The sequence below is a fragment of the Cebus imitator genome, unplaced genomic scaffold (assembly GCF_001604975.1).
Source record: "Cebus imitator isolate Cc_AM_T3 unplaced genomic scaffold, Cebus_imitator-1.0 Scaffold8, whole genome shotgun sequence".
NCBI classification, from domain to species: domain Eukaryota; kingdom Metazoa; phylum Chordata; class Mammalia; order Primates; family Cebidae; genus Cebus; species Cebus imitator.
Window position 1 is genome coordinate 699081 of NW_016107323.1, and position 24753 is coordinate 723833.

At 42.6% G+C, this 24753-nt stretch overlaps 1 protein-coding gene across 1 annotated transcript in view; it reads left to right on the forward strand.

Moving 5' to 3' along the window:
* Nucleotides 1–24753, forward strand: part of STAB2 (stabilin 2) — a 169233-nt gene that overhangs the window by 26840 nt on the left and 117640 nt on the right. The window contains exons 6-10 of the mRNA XM_017540297.2: nucleotides 6505–6600; nucleotides 12390–12509; nucleotides 13291–13487; nucleotides 15414–15547; nucleotides 23795–23928. Coding sequence (XP_017395786.1) covers nucleotides 6505–6600; nucleotides 12390–12509; nucleotides 13291–13487; nucleotides 15414–15547; nucleotides 23795–23928 — 681 coding nt within the window. The remainder of the gene's footprint in view (nucleotides 1–6504; nucleotides 6601–12389; nucleotides 12510–13290; nucleotides 13488–15413; nucleotides 15548–23794; nucleotides 23929–24753) is intronic.

Here is a 24753-nt window from a genome sequence, read left to right on the forward strand (position 1 = left end):
CAGATATTGGTATCATGTGTTTTTAAAGTTAAACATTACATTAAAGGACAGCAACTAAAATGTAATTAGTCAACTGCATAGAAACAGCATGTCTCCTCCCAAATTTACCCTTCCCTGCCATTTAAGAATTTAAATCACATATGTTAAACAAATATTGAAATGGGAAGGAGTAAAGAAAGCATCTAGCATTGCTTAGTTCCTGAGAAAGCCGAGTAATTGCCTGGAGATGGCAAATTAGGAAGAAAATGACCCATGTTATCTCCAAGATGCTGGTGTTGGTTACTCGTGAGCACAGATGCACAGGGAAATTCCCAACTTTTTCAAATAAAGGAAGTAGCCCCCCCTTACACTTAGTGTCATGAAAAAAGGGTAAGTGAAGGGAGAAAGATGATTTCAACACCTAAATTTTTAAAAAGGAAAACTGGAAACTTAAACAGAGACCCAAGAGAAAAACCTCCAAGCTCTGGATTCCAATAGAACTTTCTGTGATGATGGAAATATTGTCGATTTGCGCTGTTCCACACAGTAGCCACTAGACACACGTGCCCATTGAGCACCTGAAATGGGGCTAGAGCAACTGAGGAGCTAAATTTAAATTTTAGTTGCTATCACTTAATTCAAATTTAAATAGCCACATGTGGCCTGTGACTACCAAATTACATATCATATTTCTAGGACATTACAATTGAGAGAACAGGCTTTAAACTCAGCCTGGCAGCAGTTTGAAACAGTCCCTAATTGCTGTGTGACCCAGGGCAAGCTATTTAAATCCCCTAAGCCTTTCTCATCTATAAAACAGGAATCATAACATCGATTTCATGGGATTGACAACATAGCAAAGCTCTTTAGTAGTATGTCACAGCATTCAATCAATGGAAGTAAGTATTGAGGACAAAGTAATTCAACAGCAAGCAAATCACTGATGAATGAATGGATGAACGAATGACTCAGTGACGCCTGGTCATTTCCCGCTGACAAGAACTGTGGAGACTGCAAACCTTTTCAGCCAGGCGTCCACTGGGTGCCAGTGTTGTATCATCCAGTGAGCTGTTGGTCCGGGGAGGTGGCCATTCTGCCTGTAAGTAGGACAGCTCTATTAGGTGCAGTTTATTTTTCACACTGGCTATAATCTACTGCGGGAGCACTCTCCTACCAGATTGCTTGTTGGTTTGGAGATGATTTCGAGCTGCACCAGCCAAAGGTTTTCATCTCTGCTGCCAGTGCCCCAGCCTGCTCAGTGCCTCCTTCCCAGTTAGGCAGATTGCAAAGCCCACTTTCTCTAACATGATCCCCAGATCAATCCCACAACCATGTACTGTTAAGAAGAGTCACTAGCATTTGTTCAGCACCTGCTGCATGTCAGACCATGTGCAGAGGGGTTTCTTTGGATCCTCAGTGCAATGCTCCATAGGAGGTGAGGATTCTCCTTTTATGGAGGAAGAAGCAGAGAGGTTGCTCAAGGCCATGCAGCTATTATGGGGTCAGAGGCAGGATTCGATCCCACATGTGTGACTCCAGAGCCTGGGCCCCCAAGCACTGCCCCAGTCTGCCTCTGGTGAGTGTCCATCATGCATGACACCCGGACAGGTGATGCAGGTCCTAAGAGTGATGAGATTAGGTCCCTAGCCCCTAGAAGTTGGAAATGTGGGTGACAACTGTGATGATGCAGTGTGCAAAGCCCAGACAAGATCCTATGAGAGCACAGGAGAGGGAGCCACTCCCTACTCTGCTGTGGGACACATCATGGAGGCTGTGCATACTATCCCTCTGACCAGCACGGCCATGGCTTTGACCACTTTAAAGTCACACCACCCAAGTTTTGTGCATCTCTAGAGATTTGCTGCGGCTGGTTAACAAGTACCAAGCAAGGGCTCTTTCAGTGATCATCTGGGAAGCCCTCTACCACTCACTTCTCCTTTCCAAGGACATGTCCCTGGCAGCAGCTGGCAGCCCGCAATGCAGTGTCAGAGGCTTCCAAAAGCTGCCAGTGACAGGCAGTTAATCCAGTATAGAGGCTGTAGTGGAAAAGAGCATGCAGCGAGAGGCTCATGCCAGGGCCTTGGGCCAATACCACACAGACGGTAGGGCAATCTTAGTGACAAGGACAACACTTGCAATTTGCATCTGAGTTGGGAGCAGGAGACCTCTGTGGCCCTCACCTTCCTCCACTAACTGAATGACAGCACTTAGGAAAGGAATCGTCATTGTATCTCTTACAGCCTGGCTTCCCACTGCACTGTGAGCTCCTGGAATTTAGATGTTATTAATTACTCATATGTTGTATACTTAGTGCCTAATACAGTACCGGCTACTAGGTAGGAGCTGGGTAAATATTTCTGAATTGAATTGAATCTTCTCCACTAAGCTCATAGTACCCTCCCTCCTCACCCCACTTATCTCCATCGCCACCTTGACTTCTCTCCAGAACTTGCTCATTCCAAAAATCCATAGTCATAGGTAGATAGCAAAGTGCTTTGCTAAAATAGAAACCATGTCAATTGAGTTTTGAAGGGAGGATGATACTGCAAACTCAATTTTATTCTTCAGTTATTTGAGGTACTACTTGAGCTAGTTATCTCCCATTTTTTTTCTGTGTGATCCACAGATAGTAATGATACCTACCTCAGAAAATGTGGTAAACATTAGCTAAGGCAGGCAAAGCACTTGGCAAAATGCCTGATGGATAGTAAGTGCTCTATAAGGAGAAGTGTAGGGCCTCGGGTGCAAAATTTAAGGAGTCATCAAAAAACTCAGGAATCAAGACCAATAACTGCACTGATTTCCTAGGGCAGCTGCAAGAAAGCACTGCACACTGGGTGGCTTCAAACAACTGCAACTTAGTATCCCAGTTCTGGAAGCAAGAAGTCAAATATCAAGGTGTTGGCTGGGCCTTGCTCCTTTTGAAGCTTCTAGAAGAAGATCCTTCCTTGCTTCTTTCAGCCTGTGGTAGCCTCAGCTGCTTTTGGCTGTGGCAGTATCACTCCAATCTCTGCCTCCCTCTTCACATGGCCTCTTCCCCTCATATCTGTGGCTTCTCCCCTTCTTATAAGGACACCAGTCATACTGGATTATGGGCTCACCTTACTCCAGTGTGACCTCATCTCAACTCATTTCATCTGCAACGACCTATTTCCAAATAGGATCATTCTGAAGTACTGGGGATGAGGGCTCCACCATATTCTTTTGGGAGACAAAACTCAGCCCATGACAATAATACCTTAAAATTTATTGGCCAGGCGCAGTGGCTCATGCCTGTAAGCCCAGAACTTTGGGAGGCAAGGCAGGAGGATCATGAGGTCAGGAGTTCAAGACCAGACTGGCCAACATGGTGAAACCCCGTCTCTACTAAAAAATACAAAAATTAGGGGCATGGTGGCTCATGCCTGAAATCTCAGCTACTTGGGAGGCTTGGGTAGGAAAATTGCTTGAACTAGGACCAGGGAGGTGGAGGTTGCAGTGAGCCGAGATCGCACCACTGCACTCCAGCCTGAGCTACAGAGCGATACTCCATCTCAAAAAAAAAAAAAAATTATTGAGTGAAACATCAAAATGCTAAATAAGGGTGGGATTCAGCTCTGCACTTGCACAACCCTGCCTCACTCTCAGCCTAACCCTGGCTCTGCCGGGCACTGTCTTTATCTAAAATTTAGTTGCATTGATGTTGGCATTGTTACAGGACACCGTAAAAGACATTGTGGGGAAATACAGAGGTGGGGAGGTCATTCCAAGCAGTTCCAATCTAATAGGGGAGAAATATATACAGATTGAGAAAGAAAACAGCAGCCCTGACAGTTGTCCACTGGCTACTGGCCTAGTTGCTACCAGAGAGGCTGTGCTGTTCCCCTGCTGGGGGTAAAGAATTTCACAGAACATCGCCATCAGACAAAAGACTCACTGTATCCATGGAGGAAAAGACAAAAACTGGGTCAGGGAATAATCATGTCTGAACAGAGACTCCACAACAATGGACAACCACGAGAAGAACCCAGCGGCTGCCTCTCCTGGCTGACATGAGAGCCCACTACTTCTCCCGGAATGGCTCACCCTTGCTGCCATTGGTTTGCCCCTTGGTGTGCTCCTGGTGGTCTTCAGCTGTCAGGCATTAACAAAACTGTAGTTGTAGGGTGCAATAGTGAACACAGAATGAAGAAAATGCTGCTGGAGCCAGAGAAGCACAGATCGTTTGGGGACCACTGAGATGGCAACGCAGAAGTGGGGGCTTTGGCTGGTCTTGAAGGATGAGGAGGATTCCAGTTGGCACACAAAAAGGAGTGCAGCAGAGGAAAAGCCTGGAGGTGTCCACGTGCAAGATGCATCTCCTGCTGCTTTCACCTGGCACAGTCTTCCCTGGGCCAACCCCACTTTATCTTTTCCTGGCCAACTCCCATTGGTTGGTCATGTCATAGCATTTATCCCAGCACATTGTGATTGACTGTTTTCTTCTGCCATCAGATTGTGCTCTCTCTGATGGCAGAGACTTTGTCCTGTTTATTTTTGAGCATTAATCTCTAGCATGGTACTCTCAACATGGTACTTATTCCATAAGTGTTTTGAAGGAAGGAAGATGAATAGTGAATGAGTCATCCCACGTGCTAAGAATCTAAGATGTATGAAATAAAGTGGTGAAAGATGAAAATGAAAAGTTATCAAGGTTAGAGTCAGATTGGAAAGGCCGTTGTTTGCCAAACTGAGAAATCTAAATTTTATTTGGTTGACAATTGAGAGTCATTGAGGTATTTTTGGGAAGGCTACCCTGATGCCATTGCTAATCAAATGAATGAAATGAAGAGGCAAGAAACTAGAAGTAGCAAGACCAGGTATCATGCTACCGCAATAGTCCAGGCAAAACATGATAAAGGCCTGAACAAGAATGACACCAGTGGTGATGAAGATCAAGGTAGGAAATAGACGCAGAGAAAACTAAGGACCTGACGACTCGTTAAATGTTTGGAATACTTTAAACTTTATTGATCTTTGCTTTGCTGGTATTTCTGATTAAGTTTTTAAGCAGGTGCATCTTCTTAATTATGTTTCATTTGAGCTAATATTAAGTTGGCTTACATGCACTGAAGACACGTGTAGAAAAATGAGCCCCAAAATGTCCTAATCCCTGGAACCTATGAGTATGTTAGGTTATATGGCAAAGGGGCATTAAGGTTGCAAATCAGCTGATTTAAGATAGGGAGAGTATCCTGGATTACCCAGGTGAGTCCAGTGTAATCACAAGGACTGTTATAAGTGGATGAAAAAGGCAGAAGAAAGAATAATAGAAATGGTAGCATGAGAAGGACTTGGCCTGCCATTGTTTGCTCTGAAGATGGAGAAAGGGTTTCATGATCCCAGGAGTAAAAATGGGTCCTAGAAGCTAGAAAAGGCAAGATTCTCTACTAAAGTCTCCAGAGGAATAGCAGCCCAACTGAAATATTGATTTTAGCTTGACAAGTACATTCTGGACTTCTGACCTCCAGAATTATAAGACAAATTTGTATTGTTTTAAGCCACTAAATTTGTGGAACTTGTTATGGCAGCGATAGTAAACTAATACAACATACTGCACAGAGGGCTGGCTGTAGGATGCTAATGGCTTATCCTGATAGTAAATCTTGCTACAAATCAACCGCAACTAAAGAGTTGATCATCCATTTCAAATGCCCTTCATTTATCATCTCTGAAATGGTCTGTCACTGGGCTAAAACATCAAGCTAGAAAATATGACATGGTTATTCTAGCCGCTTTTGAATATTTTCCTTTTTTTATCTTTGCATTGCCCCATCAATACGTAGAACTTATTTGTATACTTATCTGCTACCAACAGTGATTGGGTTAGTAGTGGCTTTTTTTTTTTAACATAATAGGTATATATAAGACACTAAGTTGATTCTCTTTTGAGGTATCCAAAGATGAAGTAAATAGTTTGAGAGCAGGGAAAAGAACTCCAATGCACATGATATACTCCATGCTTTATATACATTATCTTACTTGACTCTATAGAAATCCCAGGAAGTAGGCATCATTACCCATATGTTAAATTTAAAAACGTCATTTGGTTGGCAATTAAGAGTCACTGAGATGTTTCTGGGAATGTCACCCTGATGCCATTGCTAATCAAATGAAATGGAGAGGCAAGAAACTAGAAATAGCAAGACCAGGTATCATGCTACTGCAATAGTCCAGGCAAAACATGATAAAGGCCTGCACAAGAATGACACCAGTGGAGATAAAGAGCGGAAGACCAAGGTGGGAGGTAGACACAGAGAAAACAAAGGACTTGATGGCTTATTAGATGTTTGGAATACTTTAAACTTTATTGATCCTTGCTTTGCTGGTGCAAATAAAAGAGAGAGATGCCAATGTTCAAATAAGGGTCTCTAGGGCTTCAAATCCAGCATCTTCTCTGCCTTACTATGCAGAGACTCAACAAAGATGATCTGAAAATACTAGCTTTCCAGAATGTTTAGCAGCAGTCTATATCAGGTAATAAAAACCCCCACTTTCTGTCTCCAGTGTGCAACTGTGTGCATGGGGTGTGCAACAGTGGACTAGATGGTGACGGAACCTGTGAGTGCCACTCTGCATACACCGGCCCCACCTGTGACAAGTGTAAGTACTACTACTTTCCTTAATGCCGAGCCAGATGAAATAGGCACAAATGTACGCATTTCAATTTTGTGTCTGTTACTGGTTCTCGACAGGGGCAACTCTAGGGAGGATGGAGCATAACAAAGGAAGGACAAATCTGGAAGGGGTGACCATCCCCAAGGCTGGATTTAAACCTTGTTGGAGAGAGTATGGTGGGTGGCCATCAAATATTTTCTGGAAAGAAACCAGAAATTAAAAAGAGAATGTAGAAGAGAAAAGGAAAGAAGAGGATGGGAAGGGAGGAGGAGGAAGAGAGAGAACAGTAGCAGTGTGGTGTCAAGGCTATAGCTGTGTTTTAGGAAGGCTGAGCTAGGGGCCATGCAAAGGATAGAGTAGAGAGAGGGACACTGGGGCTGGGAAGCCAACACAAGCTACTGCAACCAGTTAGTCACCTGGTAAAGGAGATACAGCATCTTCTCCATTATGAGCCTCAAAGGCAGAACACAGTAACAGCCCTAAGGAAGAGGAAAGGGTGCTTCACCAAGGCTAAGTCACTCACCAAATGTCACACAACTAGTAGATAGGGGATCTGGGACTCAAGTCATTTGAATTCATGGGAAATTCTGAAAGCAATCTATTATACTGGGTCCAATCAAGAGGTAGAAACCTAGAGGAGATTAAACAAGGGAAGTTTATGACACAAGAGCAGAAAATCAATCACCGCATGTTCTCACTCACAGGCGGTTGTTGAGCAATGAGGACACATGGACACAGGGAAGGGAGCACTACACACTGGGGTCTGTTGGGGGGAAATAGGGGAGGGACAGCGGGGGATGGGGAGTTGGGGAGAGATAGCATGGGAGAAATGCCAGATATAGGTGAAGGGGAGGAAGGCAGCACATCACACTGCCACATGTGTACCTATGCAACAATCTTGCATGTTCTTCACATGTACACCAAAACCCAAAATGCAATAAAAAAAAATGAAAAGGTAAAAAAAAAAAAAACAAGGGAAGTTCAATGGGAATAATTAGTAAACTATGATAGGAAAGAAGCTGTGAAATGCAAAGAGAACTCTAGGGAGGATGGAGCATAACAAAGGAAGGACACATGTGGAAGAGGGTGGCCATCCCCAAAGCAGGATTTAAATCTTGTTGGAGAGGGTGTGGTGGGTGGCAGACAAGTTTGCTGTTTTATCCAGGTCAGCACTTGACCGTAGTCACCCAGCAGGCACGGGGCAACCCTCCACGGCCTTGGGGAGCTGAGGCTGCTGGGTGAGGCCCAGGAAATCGGGACCTGGAATACACAATGTCTATGTGGGGAGGGCTGTCGGAAGGTGGTCACTAGGTCCAGGCAAAGGATTCAAGGTCAGTCACCGAGGGACTCTGGGTGCACACTGGGGCAGGGTATCCCTGAACAGACCCCCGCCCTCCCACCGTGTCCCGCCAGCGCCCTCTACGGCAAAGCTTAGCATCGCTATGTGAAGGAGAAACTCACATGATGGCAGAGCAGGCTCTGAAGGGTGAATTGGGAGCTGAGATGTTAAGAAATCAGCCATTCTGCCTGTGACATTAGCCTCACTTAACTTATCCTCGGGACTTTAGTCTCCTGTAAAATGAAGGGATTGAGTGAGATTGAAAGTCAGCAAATGCAAACTCATTTTATTGGAAGCTGTTGAGTTACCCGGAGCAGTGGTAGTGGCAGGATGAATAAACTCAGCCTCTGCCTTCTTCCTGTAGCAGGGACAGCCATGCAAGCCTCCAGCCCAAATGCAAAGGCAAGTGGGTGGGATGAGCCCTCTGTGGTCCTCAGTCAGCCCCCTTCCTTGGCAACTCCTGCCATTGTTCCATGGACTCCTGGGCAGAGGTCTTCTCAGTAAGGCAGGAGACCCAGTCCAGAAGCCAGCCTCATGGGAAACCCTGAAAGATCTGTTTCCAAATGAAAAAACAGTAACAATTTAGTCAAGCCAAAAGATAAACAAAAATATTTAAAATTCACATAGCAGATACATTTTTATAATTAAAAAATTGGATTCATATAAAGTCCATAAATTCAATTCTTAAAATGGGCCCAGGAGCAGCTAAATTTCAGAACAAGAAATGAAAACAGGCTGGGCACAGTGGCTCACACCTGTAATCCCAACACTTTGGGAGGCTGAGGTGGGCAGATGACCTGAGGTCAGGAGTTCAAGACCAGCCTGACCAACATGATGAAATCCTGTCTGTACAAAAATACAAAATTAGCTGGCATGATGGCTGGTACCTGTAATCCCAGCTAGTCAGGAGGCTGAGGCAGGAGAATCGCTTGAACCCAGGAGATGGAGGTTGCAGTGAGCCAAGATCACACCATTGCATTCCAGCCTGAGTAACAGGGCGAGATGCCATCTCAAAAAAAAAAAAAAAAAATGAAAACCAGCAATAAACATGAAAAAGGTGCTAAGTCCACTGATCGTCACATACATGCTTATTAAAATGCAATCACATTTGAAGTCCTGTAGGTTTATTTTTGGTTTTTTGCCCACTATGTTACAAAGATTGAAAAGATAGATAATATCCATCTGTGGATATGAAAAAAAAATGACAGTGAGAACGTGGATTCCTACAGCCTATGTGGAAAATTTAATTACTAAAGCTTAGAGCATGCTTCTGTGGCCCCAATTCTAAGAACTTACCCTGGGAGAAGAGAGAAATTAGACAAAGGTAAGCATATATAATCAAAGAAATTCATGGAAATACTCTTTGTGGTAAGCACTTGAATTCCCACCAGTAGGAAATTGGTTGAATAAGTTGTGGTACATCCTATACTAGATAGGATAGAGCTAGTTGCTATAAGAAATACACATAAAACTTCAATGGCTTAACACTGTGGTTTTAAAATTGTACACCAAGGTGCCCCAAGGTACTACATCAAATTGCCTGGCTACTATTAGATATTTTCAATTTTTGAGGGAAACACGGAGATACATCTGTCAGATACCACAGGAACTGCTAGCTTGAGTTAGTTCACAATTTCAACATGAGGTCACCCTACATTGCTTTCAGTGACATCATATCTTTGCAAAGGTACATATTCAGTGATTACTATGATAAAAGGCAAATACCATGTAAAAATCAATGTGACTAAAATGAGGGTGTCAGTCTCCAATCTGTATCAAACTCTAAAGTCTGAGAAGTTGTGCAGTGTCTAACACACTCACATGTCTCATACGTAGGTCGATGTAGTTACTTCAGAATAAACATTTTTTGATTAGGCATGTCACTTTTTTAAATGGCTGCTAAGCGAGTCTAACAACTAACTAAATTGACCTTTTCGGTATTTCTTTTGATGTCGGGGTACCATGAAAAAATTATTGAAACACGAAAGGCACTGTGACCTGAGATATTTGGGAACCTCTGGCTTAACACTGAAGAAGCATAGTTCTCATTCATGTAACAGTGCAATGTAGGTGTTCCTGGCTGGTGCCAGCTTCCCCTTACGTGGTGATTAGGGATGCAGATCTTTCCATCTTGTGACTCTGTCATTCTCTAGTACCTCAGAGTGCTCTGCTTCTAGTCATCACAGTTGGGAAAAAGAAGATGGAGAAGCACCTACTTATGAAAGTTTAGGAAAAATATATAAAACCTCTACTCAATATTCCATCAGTGTGAGCTAGTCATGTGACCTTTCCTGGATATAAAGTCAGGTGGAAAACGTAATCCTGAAGCAGCAGCCACTTTCTGCTAAAACTTCTGGTTTATGGGAGGGGTGGGGGAATAGTCACTGTGAATTTTTTGACTCAAGTAGCCACTGTTGGGAGACAGTTCTCCATGCATCTCTCACTTGTGTGCACATCTTGAGAGCAACACACTGACTGCTCTTTGTTCCAGATCATCTGTTCAAGGATGTTTGTATATGGAACAGACTTGGAAAACATATTATTTCCCTCAGGAGCAAAGGGCAGGCATGCTCACTACCAGTGCCTCTCAGCTCCAAAGTCACCCTTTTTGCCAGCTCTGTGATAATGGAGCTGGACTTTATAAATGATTCTCCTTTGCTAGCTAGCAAAACATAAAGCATTATCAATGAATAGTGCCGGAAAGACTGCAGAGGAGGAAGGGGTTTCTCTCCCTGTTTCTGGTTTGACTCACTCACCAGGCTCCTGAAGAACAGCTTGTCTCTGTTTCTTAGCCCTACACAGTTTCTCCAGTGCTGGGTTCCTGCAGAGCTCAGCTCCCTTCAGCATTTGGCCACTGCCCTCTGTCCAGTGCCTGACTCAAGAAGTGGCAGCACAGCCAGGAGCCCCAGACAGCACAGGCCCCTGTCCCAGCCCAGGAAAAAGCTGTTCTGTACTCCTCTCCTCAGCCCCATGCACACCAAGGCCCCTGAAGAGCTGGCCATCTGGGGAGCTGGACATACACCCCTGCATCTCACACAGCTGGTCTGTAGCTGCCCAGGCCTGAACCACACACAGAGGTGCACTGCATGGCAGAGAGGTGGCTTCTTAACTCCTGCTGCCAGCAGTGCCCACTGGCCAGCAGATCCCTTTGGCACCTAGTGAGTTCCAAGGCTTGTGACCTCCCCATGCATGCCCTTCCCAGCCACCCCAGAGAACAGATTTCAAGCAAATATCAAGGCATCTCTGCAAGTTTGCTATCTTGTGACTAACACCATGCTTTTTCCAGTGACATTCAGATCTCAACCTGGAGGGAGAAGGTTCTACCTTGGGTACTTGTCTCAACCCTAGTATAGTGGTTGCTCTTTATAGATTATTATTATTTCTTTATTCTTTAGGATTTTTTTATTTTAAGCTCTCACTAGCTAATTTTTCATGATTTTAATTGTTCATAATCCTTTATATTACAACCTTCCCTGTTCAAATAATTAGGTGGTTTCTGTATCCTGCCTGTTCCTAAATAATACATTGACCATTATAAAAAAATTAGGTGCTGGCCCAGGTGCAGTGACTCATGCCTGTAATCCCTACGTTTTGGGAGGCCAAGGTGGGTGGATCACCTGAGGTCAGGAGTTCAAGACCAGCCTGGAGCCTGGTCAACATGGTGAAACCATGTCTATACTAAAAAATATATTGAAAAAATAGCCAGGCTTGGTGGTGCATGCCTGTAATCCCAGCTACTTGGGAGACTGAGACAGGAGAATTGCTCCAGAAGGCAGAGGTTGCAGTGAGCCAAGATCTCACCATTGCACTCCAGCCTGGGCAACAAGAGTGAGAAAAAAAACATGAAGTACCCCAAGATCAGGGCTCACCTCCTGTAAGGAAACTCACTGCATGTGCACATTTCAGTCTAGTCCTCTTTGAATTGCCCTGTGGGAATTGGGGCTTGGAAAAACTGGTGCTAAAATGCTGATACCCTGCTGTGAGTATTAAGTTGTCCTTCAACTCTGCCCAGGAGTTTTGTATCTTCTATCAGCATCTATGAAACTATATCAGCCCAACTTGCTCACTTTGCAAGTTGGAGTTTGCTGATATGTCAGACTCTTCATAGTTTTTGATAGTCATCTACATCACATCAATCTTTTGAAATACTATGCAGCTGTTAGAGATCAATATATTGTTAAATTAAAAATTACATTGCTAAATTATACAAATAAATGTTATAAGTTAATATATTTTATTGATTGATGATGTTGATAACTTTGGGAGTAGGGTTGGAGACTAAGAAGAAGACAATTCTAACTTTATGTGTTCCGTATTTTTTTTAATTATTACAATGAGCTTGTATTGCTTTTTAATAAAAGGGAATACAGCATTTTGGGGTTTTTAAGAACTATTATTCTACTAATGCAAGTACTTCAACAATTTGCCTATGCAGTCATCCCTGAATGCTCAGCCTTGCTCTGCCCAGAAAATTCCAGATGTTCGCCTTCCAGTGAAGATGAAACCAAAGTAGAATGCAAATGCCTTCCCAATTACCAAGGCAAATCCTGCGAGCGTGAGTAGAATCTAGATTCTACTAGTTTATTCGCTGAGATGTTTAAGTTATTTAAGAGGAAAAAAAAAACTCACAACCTCCTTAACACAATGACCATTTCTATTTCTCTCTGTGTAGTTGAGGGAAATGTATATTAAAATTGCCAAGCAAAATGCTCAATTAATGGCAGCTTCTTCTCTTATGAAAGCACTTATATAGATTTTTACATGTTTTTATATCATCTGAATCAATGTTAGAACAAAACTTAATGCTTGTTATTTTATCTTTCTAATTTTATTCACTTTATAAAAAGCAATATTATATATCAGTTAAAAACATGGACTCTCAAGCCAGATTGCCTGGGGTCAGTCCCAGATCTGCCTTCTACCAACTACATGACCTTTAACCTGCCTGTGTCTCAGTTTTTTGATCTATGAAATGGAGATAATAATGGTACCTACCTTCATGGATTACTGAAAAGATCAAATGAGTTAATAGATAGCAAGTTCTTAGAGCAGGGCTTAGTACATATTATAAATTCTGTAAGCGTTAGTGTTTTCTTTCATGCAATTTTATATTTAACTACACACAAAATGGCCTACTAGTATATCAATACAATATCTGTACAATTTCTGATGGCCATACGTAAATCTGTCAGGGAGAGTAAGAGGAAATGTTTCTCTGAAAACCGTGAGTTGCCTTTGCTGCTTTAATGAGCTGTGATCCACTGTTGCTCACAGTTCGGTTCTCCTTCTCCATCCCTGTGCACTAATTGCCTCTCATTTTGCTCTTGCCCCTCAAGCCATCAATCCATGTTTACAAAAAATCTGCCACCCTCACGCTCATTGCACGTACTTGGGACCAAATCGGCACAGTTGTGCATGCCAAGACGGCTACCATGGGGATGGCCAAGTGTGTTTGCCAGTGGACCCCTGCCAAAGGAACTTTGGAAACTGCCCTACAAACTCCACAGTGTGCAAATATGATGGGCCTGGACAGGTGAGCAAATGATGCAGGGAACTGATGCATCTAGAAGTTTGACAACCCACTGTGTATCATAGGTGTCATTTGTATTCTGTGCTGTCCCAATTCTCCTGTTCAGTGTTCCGCTTGGTCTTCCCCTCCAGACAATCCTCCATGTGCTCAGGGCCTGAAATCAGTGCCTGTTCACTCAGTCTATCCTTTAAACTCACACTTTCCCAGCTCCCCCATCCAAACTTAATTGTCTTACATTCTCTCCTGTCACAGCCCTATATGGTGTTTGGCAAAATATATACTGAGTTCAAAATTAGAGTAACAGATTAACTGTTAACCAAGTCTTGGTTGAATGTATGATTGACTTTGACCAGCAGTCCTCCATTCTGTAATAGCTTTCTCATTTAAAAGATGCTCTTAGAACAGAAAATACCCTATCCCAAAGGGATGAAACAGATAAAACATCAGGCAGTACTGACAGATTATAGGGAGCAGTGAGAATATTCTGGGCAGAGATAGTGTCTGAATCACATCATGATTTGACTGATAAAAATCTGGTCAGGACACCATCACTGAGGAATCCAGTGGAAAGAGCCCTGGCCCTAACAGCACATTCATCCATCGAGTATTTAGCAAATAGCTTCTGTGTCCATAACTGCACATCAAGCCTTCAGCGAAGGAAATGTGTCCACATAGAAGGATATTGTTGCACAGGTAGAAGGAAGGGCTCAGTGCCCAACCCAAACATAGCCATGCAGTCTCATCGCCTGGATCCTAGTTGATAGGAATGTTTCTAGAATTCCCTGCAGATAATCCACCCAATCCTTGCCTCCAAAGAGAATAGATATGTTAGGCAACATTTTTCTGCTATTGATTTCTGGGGCAGGATTCCAGAAAAATTCAAAGGGCTAAATTCCCATCTGTAAAATGAAGGTCTTTATGGGAAAATTGATGTTTTGCCATGAATGTCAAGCCCTTGTATGTGACATTAAAAATATGCTTTGTCTCTGAAAATGGGTTCCAAGACAGATTTTCAAGTCTTAGAAATTTTCATTGTTCACACATTCTGCATGCATTATCCCAAAGCACGTGCATTATTCCAAAGCTGGGTTTATCTACGTCAGCATTTTTAACATTTTGGGCCGCATAATTCTTTTTCATGGGAGGGGGCTTTCTTGTGCATTGTGAGATGCTTAACAGCATTCTTGACCCCTAGTAGCACCACCTCCTCCCATTGTGGCAATCAAAAATGTTTCCAGACTGGGCATGGCGGCTCATTCCTGTAATCTAAACATTCTGGGAGGCTGTGGCAGGTGGGTTACTTAAGTTCAGGAGTTCAAGACCAGCCGGGGCAACATGACAAAACTCCATCTCTACTAAAAATACAAAAAAAATTTATCCAGGCATGGTGGTGCATACCTGTAATCCCAGCTACTCAGGAGACTGAGGTGGAGAATCACCGGAGCCTGGGGGGGTCAAGGCTGCAATGAGCCAAGATTGCACCACTGCACTCTAGCCTGGGCAACCAGAATGAGACCTTGTCTCAAAAAATATATATATGTTTCCAGATATTGTCTAGTGTGTCCTAAGTTGAGACTCCGGTTTGAAAACCATTATTCTAGAGCAATAATGCCACCCACTTGGACATCAATTTCTGTTCACCTATTGATAATCTAAAACCAAAATTATGGAGCTAGGGAGGTCAAGGGTTAGGAAACAAGAAAATTGAAGCTAAACTTTATAAGCAAGGAGTATAAGCTTTCCAGCAGGTGAGACGCGTAAACATGATTTCCACTTTTAGATACTTTGACAATTTTTTAGTTTAAGTCCATACTTCAGACATACTCTGAGTGAGTTTTTATGGAAGAGGAAAAATACAAATTAAAGAAGAATGTCAGCTGAAGTAACTAAGTAGGATTTTATTTGTTTTTCTCTCCCTGACTACTGAAGTCCCACTGCGAGTGTAAAGAATATTACCACAATTTCGTACCTGGAGTGGGGTGCAGTATGATCAATATCTGTGAATCAAATAACCCGTGTCATAAGAATGCAAACTGTATCACCATCGCACCAGGCCAAATCAAGTAAGTCTTTTTAGTTCCTCCACCAACCTTTCCAAGTGGTGACAATGGGGTCCAGTCAATGCCATAAGTTTCTTGAAGGGGAGGAAATGTGTTTTATTCAGTCTTGTATCCACCTCCACCCTACATAGTTGGAGCAAGGATCATAGTAGGTACTCAATAAATCTTTAATTAAACACTCAACAATTATTTTCTTTATAATGACCAGTAGAATACTCTGGAATATTGATGTGGCCTGATAACTTGATATGAAGTGGTCAGAATGTGGGAGAAGGAAGCCACTGTGACTGGGGAAACAAATGGTTGTTGAGATTACAGGGGCATGACCTCTAATGTACATGCCTGTTTCCTCACTCATTAAATATTGCTGGTTGGTGGTGCAACGCAAGACTAGGGAAAGTGAATAAGCACTAGTGGTGTTTCCTGGACTCTAGGTTTCAAAAGAAAGGGTTTGCTGTGCATAAAAACATTTGTGTGTGAAAGTTTCTGCGGCAAAGGCAGCTCATATGATAGGAAGAAGATGGTATTTGAACTAAAGACTTAGGTTTAAATCTCAGCACTGGTGCCTACCAGATGCATCACCTGGGAAAGTGGCACCATCTCTCTGGTCTTGGTTACGCCATGTATAAAATGAGCACAGTGATTTTTACTCCATAAGGTTGTTGTGATGATTACATGAGAGAATGTTTCTGGAAGCTACACCGTTGTGATGTGTTTCCATTAGTGACTGAACTGAAGCTAGAAACCAAGCCTTTGACTCGCAGACTGAGGTTTCTATCTCTGTTCCATTTTCCATTCTCACTATCATCAGCATCTGCGAAAGACTCATAGTGCCATTGTGAGCTCAAATCCACAATCAGCATCGAACCATAGCATGATAAAGCAGTTTCTGTGATTTCAGAGCCCCCTTCCTCTCTTTGGAAGCTCTTTATTCAGTTGGGTGGTCAGTGTGTATTTTTGCCCCAACAGGTTGTGTAATCATCGTCTTCTATCTGGACAAGCAAATAGATCTGTACTTATTGTACACCAAGTGGAAAGAGCTGGGGTATCAGAACACTTAGGTTCCAATCCCAAGCCTGCAATTTACCTTAACCTCTCTGAACTGATGATTCTTCAACCATAAAAGGGAGAGAACTGTACCTCCCACCATGGCTGTGCTGAAGGTTAAACAAGATTATATTCATCAATCTCTGAGCAGAACCTGGCACCTAGAAATCCCTCAATACATGCGAATGCACGCAAAAACACACCACAGCCATGCATATAAGCACATAGACACCCAACACACATATGCAACCAGGCACACCCTCCCCTCAAACATATATTCTGGCAATACTGAGAAAAAAACAAGCTGGTATAGGCATTGTTTTGTTTTGTTTGTTTGTTTTGAGACAGTCTTGTTCTGTCACCCAGGCTGGAGTGCAGTGGCACAATCTCAGCTCACTGCAACTTCCGCCTTCTGGGTTCAAGCCATTCTCCTGCATCAACCTCACCAGTACCTGGGATTACAGGTATGCACCACCACACCCAGTTAGTTTTTGTATTTTTAGTAGAGATGTGGTTTTAGCTTGTTGGCCAGGCTGGCCTCAAATTCTGACCTCGATCTGCCCACCTCTGCCTCCCAAAGTGCTGGGATTACAGGCATGAGCCACTGCACCTGGCCTGTATACACTTTTTACCATACTCTGAGAAAGTCTGAGTAGAACACCTTAAGCAATTTCTTTCCTTTGTGTATGAGAAGATAAAATATAAAATCAAACTGAAATATCAGACTAACATAAGCTGCATCCAAATTTGTGTTTAGAATGTCAGATAAACTAACATTGTGATGTTAGGAGTACATGCATCACCCACAAACCTTCCCACACCTCAAATTGACTATCTTCATCTGAAAAAGGGTCTAAGTAAAAAGGCTAGCTAAGTTATACTGATAAAATATGAAGCCATCAGTCCTCAGGTAATTTAGTTCATCTGGAATAAAAATTTATTTCATTTATGCCTTCTCAATAGGGCAAGTAGTTTATGCAGAATCTTCAAAATCATACTGCATTTATCACAGAAGACCACCTGATCAAGAAGAGTGAGTTCAAACATGGACTCTACCATTCCCCCTGGGGTGACCTTGGACAAGACTAAACTTTTCTAAACCACAGTTCCCTCACCTGCCAAGTAGGTCTAGAGACCAGGAATCTCTGCCTGTGGAGAACTAACAAGTTCATGTATCTAACATTTTTTTAAACTCTAAGCTCCATTTTGATGATTACTGAGAACAAATAACTTTATGCTTTGCCTCTTTATTTTTACTTATTAATAGATGTAGGAAGTAAGGGACAATAGAAGAGAAGAGCATCTCTCTCTTATTTATCTAAACTCAGCTACAAAGTAGCCAGGACACAACTGAGAGGGCCTATTGGAAAAAGCACAGTTTACATTCCAGTTGCACAAAAGTACAAACAACAGTGAAATGTAGGGACTTTTGGAATGTTAGTGGCATTGATGATATTCAGTGTTTATATAAGATCTGTACAAGTTGGGATATACTCAATGTAAACAGTCTTCCCAAGAATCCTATCCAAGGCAACATGGTGCAGTGGCAAGAGATGTTCTTAGATGGATATAGGTTTAAATCCCAGCTCAGCCACTGCCAGATGTGTTTCCAGCAGTTTGACCTTTAGACCTGGGCAACAGGAGCCCCTCCTCTGGGCACTACATGTTAGAGGCTCCCATTCTGGCCGTCTGCTGGCTACACCAAGGCAAGGAATCTGAAAGTCCAAAGGCACATACTCCCCTAGAGTCTGGGCCCCCCACTAGACCACACTCAGGGTATTCAGAAACCTGTAATTTCCTGCCCAAACAGCTCCAGATCAGCTTCCAGGGCCTGGGACCATATCCAGGGTGTGAAGGGTATGGCCAAAACAGGCTGTTCATAGCAGATGCAGATGAACCACCATTATCTCCACCACACTCGTGAATATACCTTTGCCTCAGAGTCTGCTGACCTACTATTTTTCTTCATCTGTTTGGGTTGCTATAATAAAGTGCCATACACTGAGTGGCTTATAAACAACAGGAATTTATTCCTCGCAGTTCTGGAGGCTGGGAAGTCCAAAATCAAGGCACCAGCCATTTCAGGGTCTGGTGAGGCCTGGTTCATGGGTGGTGACTTTTTACTGTGTCCTCCCAAGGTGGATGGGGGAGGGAGCTCTCTGGAATGTCTTTTATAAGGGCACTCATTCCATTGGCGAGGCCTTTACTTTCTTGATTTAATTATTATACCTCCCAAAGGCTGTACCTCCTAGTACCATTCCCCCATGGATTAGGATTTCAACATGTGAATTTTAAGTTGGATACAAACATTCAGCCCATTTTACTGTTCTTCAAACACTCCGCAGTGCTCCCCACTCCTGGCCCTTGCATGTGCTCTTCCTTCCACTTGGGATGCCATCCCCATCCTCTACCCACCTCCTCCGAGTCAGACTAACACCCTGCTCCCTCAATGTCCAGCCTAAGTATCTCCACCTCTAGGATGCCTCCCCCATCCTCCCAATCCTCCCTGATGCCCCTCCCTCTGGACTCCCAGAACACCCTGGAATGCATCTACGAGAGAACTATGCTGAGGATGTAGCACAGTGGTGGTGAGCACAGGCACTGCCAGTTACAGGCTGTGTGATCTTGAGTGAGATACTTAACTTCTCTGTGCTTCAGTTTCCTTATCTAAAGCTAATAATGTGGCTAATAACGGTACCTACCTTATAGGGTTGCTGTATTAGAAAAGATACCACACTGAAGCCTTCATAAGAATATGTAACATAAGAGCTATTAATAAATGCTGGCTATTATCATTACTTATCTCAATCCCCAACTAGAATATAAGGTCCATGTCTTATTCATCTTTGCTGCAACAACTCCTGTCAGTTTGACCCTTAGACCTGGGCAACAGGAGGGGTACAATTAACACAGTGAAATGATGGGTACAAAAAATACTATCAGATAGAATGAATAAGAACTAGTGTTTGATAACACAACAGGGTGACCACAGTCAACAACAATTTATTGTACATTTTTAAATAACCGAAAGAGTATAATTGGATTGTGTGTAGCATAAAGGATAAATGCTTGAAGTGATAGCTATCCCATTTACCCTGATGTGATTGTTATGCATTGCATGTCTGTATCAAAATAGCTTATGTTTCCCATAAGTATATCCACCTATTATATACCCACAAAAGTTAAAAATAAAAATAAGAAAAATAAGAAATAAAAAAAAACAGTGAAATAAATGAGACTTAGAAGGAACATATGAAACAATGAAGGAATGAAATGAGCCGATGAAGAAATGAAGGAAGCAACTGTACTAAGACTTTGAGGAGACCCTATATACTAACTAAATCTCATCCAGCACTAAATGTGATTAATCACAACCCATAACTATAAAATGCAAATGGCTTCTGTGCGTTTTTAAAGCCTTAAGACACCAAGAGACATTTACTCCTAATAAAAAGAAAACAATTTCCTAAAGAGGTGATGTTGTGACTGTTCCATGGCTCAACTGAGAACACTTAAGTTAGAAACTGGTCTCATAAAATCTTGGACTTTGGACTGAGATTTGAAATAACAATTAAAAATAGTGCTGCATTCATGCATTCCATTCAGCACTAAGGCCATTAAAGTATGATTCTCCTGCAATCCTTAGGAAAGAAAGGCCAGGTCACTTGACACAAAACAGACCATTGGCCACCTAACAACTTAAGAAACTTTTAGAGAGAAACATACTCAGTAGTTTGTAAAGGTTACATGTCTTGCTATTGACAGTTGTCTTCAAATGAAGGAATTTAACTTATAGCAGGATTAATTTTTAACTGTTTAAAACTTTAAAATCAATTAAAAACTGATTAATTTTTAAATGACTGTTGTATTATATCCCTTCCCAGAGTTACCAGTCTCCTCTTTTCCATCCTTAAATTAGCATATCACAGGGCTTGCAGAGGAGGTTGGCATTTAAGTAGGAAACTGTTATTTGACTGTATTGAATTGTTTCATGGTTAGATCAGCTTTAGTGATTCCTTATGAAGAGGGTTCCCAACCTCAGCTCTATTGATGTTTTTGGCCAGACAATTCTTTGTTGTGAAGGGCTGGCCTGTGTAAGTAGATCCCCATCTCAGTTGTGGCAACTAAAAGTGTCTCTAGACATTGCCAAATGGCTTCTGGAGGGGCAAAATTGCCCCTGGTTGAGAGCTACTCCTTCATAAAAACCCTGAAGTCTTCATCAGTAAATGATTCCCCAAGTGTTTGTCCAACTAGAAAGCTCATATACAGCTGGGTGCAGTGGCTCATGCCTGTAATCCCAGCACTGTGGGAGGCCAAAGTAGGTAGATCACCTGAGGTCAGGAGTTCGAGACTAGCCTGGCCAACATGGTGAAACCTCATCTCTTACAAAAAAACATAAAAAATTAGCCAGAGGTTGTGGCACATGCCTGTAACCACAGCTACTCAGGAGGCTGAGGGAGGAGAATCGCTTGAACCTGGGAGGCAGAGGTTGCAGCAGTGAGCTGAGATCACGCCATTGCACTCCAGCCTGGGCAACAAGAACGAAANAAAAAAAAAAAAAAAAAAAAAAAAAGAAAAGAAAGAAAGAAAAGAAAACTCACATGCATCCTTCTAGAATTAAATATTACTTTCTCCTAGAAGCTGTCCCCTATTTCTCCAGGTAAAATCAGTCACTTCCTCCTCTATGTCCCATAGCATCCTATTCAATCATCTAACATGGTGCTTACAATGGAACTTCAGTTATCTGTCTACGGTCTGTCCTCCTATGTCCCAGCACCTCTAGGTCACTGTTGTCATTATAGTCACCTTCTTCATCATGTCAGCCTTGCCCTTGCCATTATCACCTGCCAAGCATTGAGCTTTGTCTATATGTCTGTCACGGGGCTATGTCTTTCCTTATCTCTCAACCACCCTAAACATATTATTAAACCCACTTTATAAAAGAGGAAACTGGGACTCAAGGAGGTAAAGTGGCCTTCCCATGTTACTGTAATTATTTTGTGTTCTGGTCCATCCTCTGCATGTAAGACTCAAGAGGGGCAAAGAGTTTCTTATTATCATCTTTGTAGTTCTCTTACTTAGAAGGTTCCTAGAATTAAGAAGGTACTTAAATAATCAGTAAATAATCACTTAAACAATCAGGCACTGCCCTAAGTGCTAGGATATAATGAAGAATTATTATAGTTGGGATCCATCTTCTAGAAGAGTGTACCATCTAGCAGAAGAGACAGTGTCTCCAGAGGTAATTCTGGTGGATAGAGTTGTGATGGAGGTATGGATGGGATGTGCTGGAAGTTCTCAACACAGCTGGGGAGACGTCACACCGGAGTGATAAGATGAGGGTGAGAGAGCATTCCTGGCAGGACAAATAGCCTGAGAAAGGCATAACAGCCTTAAAAATCAAGCAGTTTGGTGCTGCTGGAATTTTCAGTGGACAGCAAAAAGAAGACCCAGCAGGATCCTCTTGTGTACACTTTCTCATGTGGACACAAGGACTCAGTGAGGGTTTTAAGCACAAAGGTGCATGAATTTTTAAGCACACTCAGGAGATTGTATGAAGGACAGATGTCAGGGCAGAACATAAGGGCAGAAAGACCAGGTAGCGGCTGTGCATCAATCCAGGCAGAGGGTGGTGGGACTCTGAAGGTCTGCAGCAAACTTGTTGAACACATAATCTATTTGCCATGGAAATATATTTAGAGACACAGGAGAATTAACAAGTGCACAGTCTTTCTTTAGAATGATCTCCTCAGCATGAGTCACAGCTGTGGTATGGTGTGAGCACTGCAAAACCGTGATGTAGTCAAAGCACGTCTTTGATTCCCTGCATCTCTCCTCTCTGGAATGTTCTTCCCTTACCTCGCTTTGGTTCCTGGCTCATCTCCAAGATCCTGGTGAAAGTCATCTTCCTCATCACCTTGTCAATTTCAGCCACTGTCAACTCCTCTGTGCCTCATAGTTGTGGCTTGCCAGAGCTTACAGACTCACAAGAGCTGAGTGTTAAATTTTCAGGAATTTCACAAGAGGGTTAGCATCATCTTATTAGTTTGAAATTGGCCAAGATGGGCATATGAACCTTAGAAATTAGCAAATGCTACAAATTAGGGCTTCCCCCTCCCCCAGAGAGTTGGTTGTTAAACATTTATCAGCATACCACTCCTAGTACATTTTTAACTCTACTTCTTTCTTATGAAACTATTGTACAAAATCTCTGTGACTTTCATTGTTTATATATTTATTTCATAGTTTCTATATTTATTTTCATTGTTTATATACCTCATTGTTTGCTATTTATTTAATTCAATTACTACTTTTTGTATAATATTCATTAAGCACCTATTATGGACCTGCGCTGTGCTGGATTCTGGAGTTCACAAATACACATATAGCTCTTTTCTCTAATTTTATAAGGAAGCAGATATTAATCAAACAACCACCCAGATGAGGGTGAAATTACACTATGATTGCTGCTACGGAGAAGAGCTACGTGGTCCCATGAGAGTATATATAATGGAGACACAGTAAGGGAGTGGAGAAAAAGACAGGCAATCAAGGAAGCCTTCCTGAAGAAAGTGGCAATTGAGCAGAGATCTCAGCTAGGAAGGAGCAGCGGGTAGGAAAAGCATTCTAAGCAGATTAACAATGCTGAATCTTTACTGTCCTTCAAACTGAATTCAGTTGCTTATTCTGATTCAGTCATTCTGCAGTGGAGTCCTAGAGTCCACATTTATACATAGTAAGCCCTCCAAGTGATTCTGATGTGCATGGTTTCTTGATGCATGGTTAGTTAGGATCCATCTTCTAGGAGAGTGTACCATCTAGCAGAAGAGACAGTGTCTCCAGAGGTAAATCTGGTGGACAGGGTTGTGACAGAGGTATTGATGGAATGTGCTGCAAATGCTCAACACAGCTAGGGAGAGGTCACATCAGAGTGTAGTCACACTTTGAGAAATACTGAGACAAAGAGCATACAAAAATATTTAGTGTTGACAGTTACATTTATTAGGCATCCATTTCTTGAGGAGCTACTAGATGTCAGGTACCACACCAGGAATGCTCTCTTGTGTTTGTGCCTCACCTCTTTTGTCCCTATTCTACCTTGGGCATCCTTTGCTCCATCTGTTCAATGAGGGCATTGGACTGTATGATCAAAATACTCAGCGACTTTAAGACCCTGAGAATGTCTTTTCCCCCTCTCTATAGATGTACTTGCCAGAAAGGCTACGTGAGTGATGGCTTCAAATGTTACGGAAACATTATGGAACGACTCAGAGAATTAAATACTGAACCCAGGGGAAAATGGCAAGGAAAGCTGATCTCTTTCATCTCAATCCTAGGTACGCAGCTGCAGATACAGATTTCCACATAAAAGGCAGTCTTCTTTCAGGAAAGGGCATCTGCAAGACACAATCATTCAGGAAAGGGACAGGCAAACCTTGTCTATTAGAACCAGCCTTTCTAGGGAGGGGCCATGCAGGTAAGAGGGAAAGGGCAGGCAGCTTGTTTCCAAGTAGACAAGCAAAGAGATAGTACCAAGAGGACTAGCAATGCAAGAATTGGTAGGCAGAGAGCTGAGGACAGGGTCTGCGGTCACCAGAGACCAACAGAGCTGCAGTAACAGGAAGACCAGGACAGTACTGACGTCAGGATACAAACCGTCCCCCTCACCCTTGACCTTTTAGATCCTTCAGGTATGAACAAAGCTTGGCAGGTAATACTAGGAATGGAGAGGCTGACTGAGACCCCAGGACAGCATCCATGTTCCTCAGTGGTGGGGCCATTTGAATTTTGGAATAGTCTTTGTTATATGCAACCATCTCAGCACCCTTGGTCCCCTAGTCACTAATTGCCTACAGTGACACATTCACCTCCAGCCCCTCAGGCTAGGTGAGAGCCTAAAACACCCTCATATATTTGCAAATGCCTTCTACGGGCCATTACTCCACACTCTTGAGAATGAAATATTATAACTGATCACAGCATTGGATACAACTTCCAATGAAACACAAATCTGGCCATTCTGCAAAACGTAAAACACAGACATGGCCAATCAACAGAAACCTTAAAATATCAGCTTTTATACTGGAATTTACCAGTTGCCAAAAATGATTTCCTGGCAAGAACATAGATAAATGTCATCGATGGATCAATGCTGTGTTCTC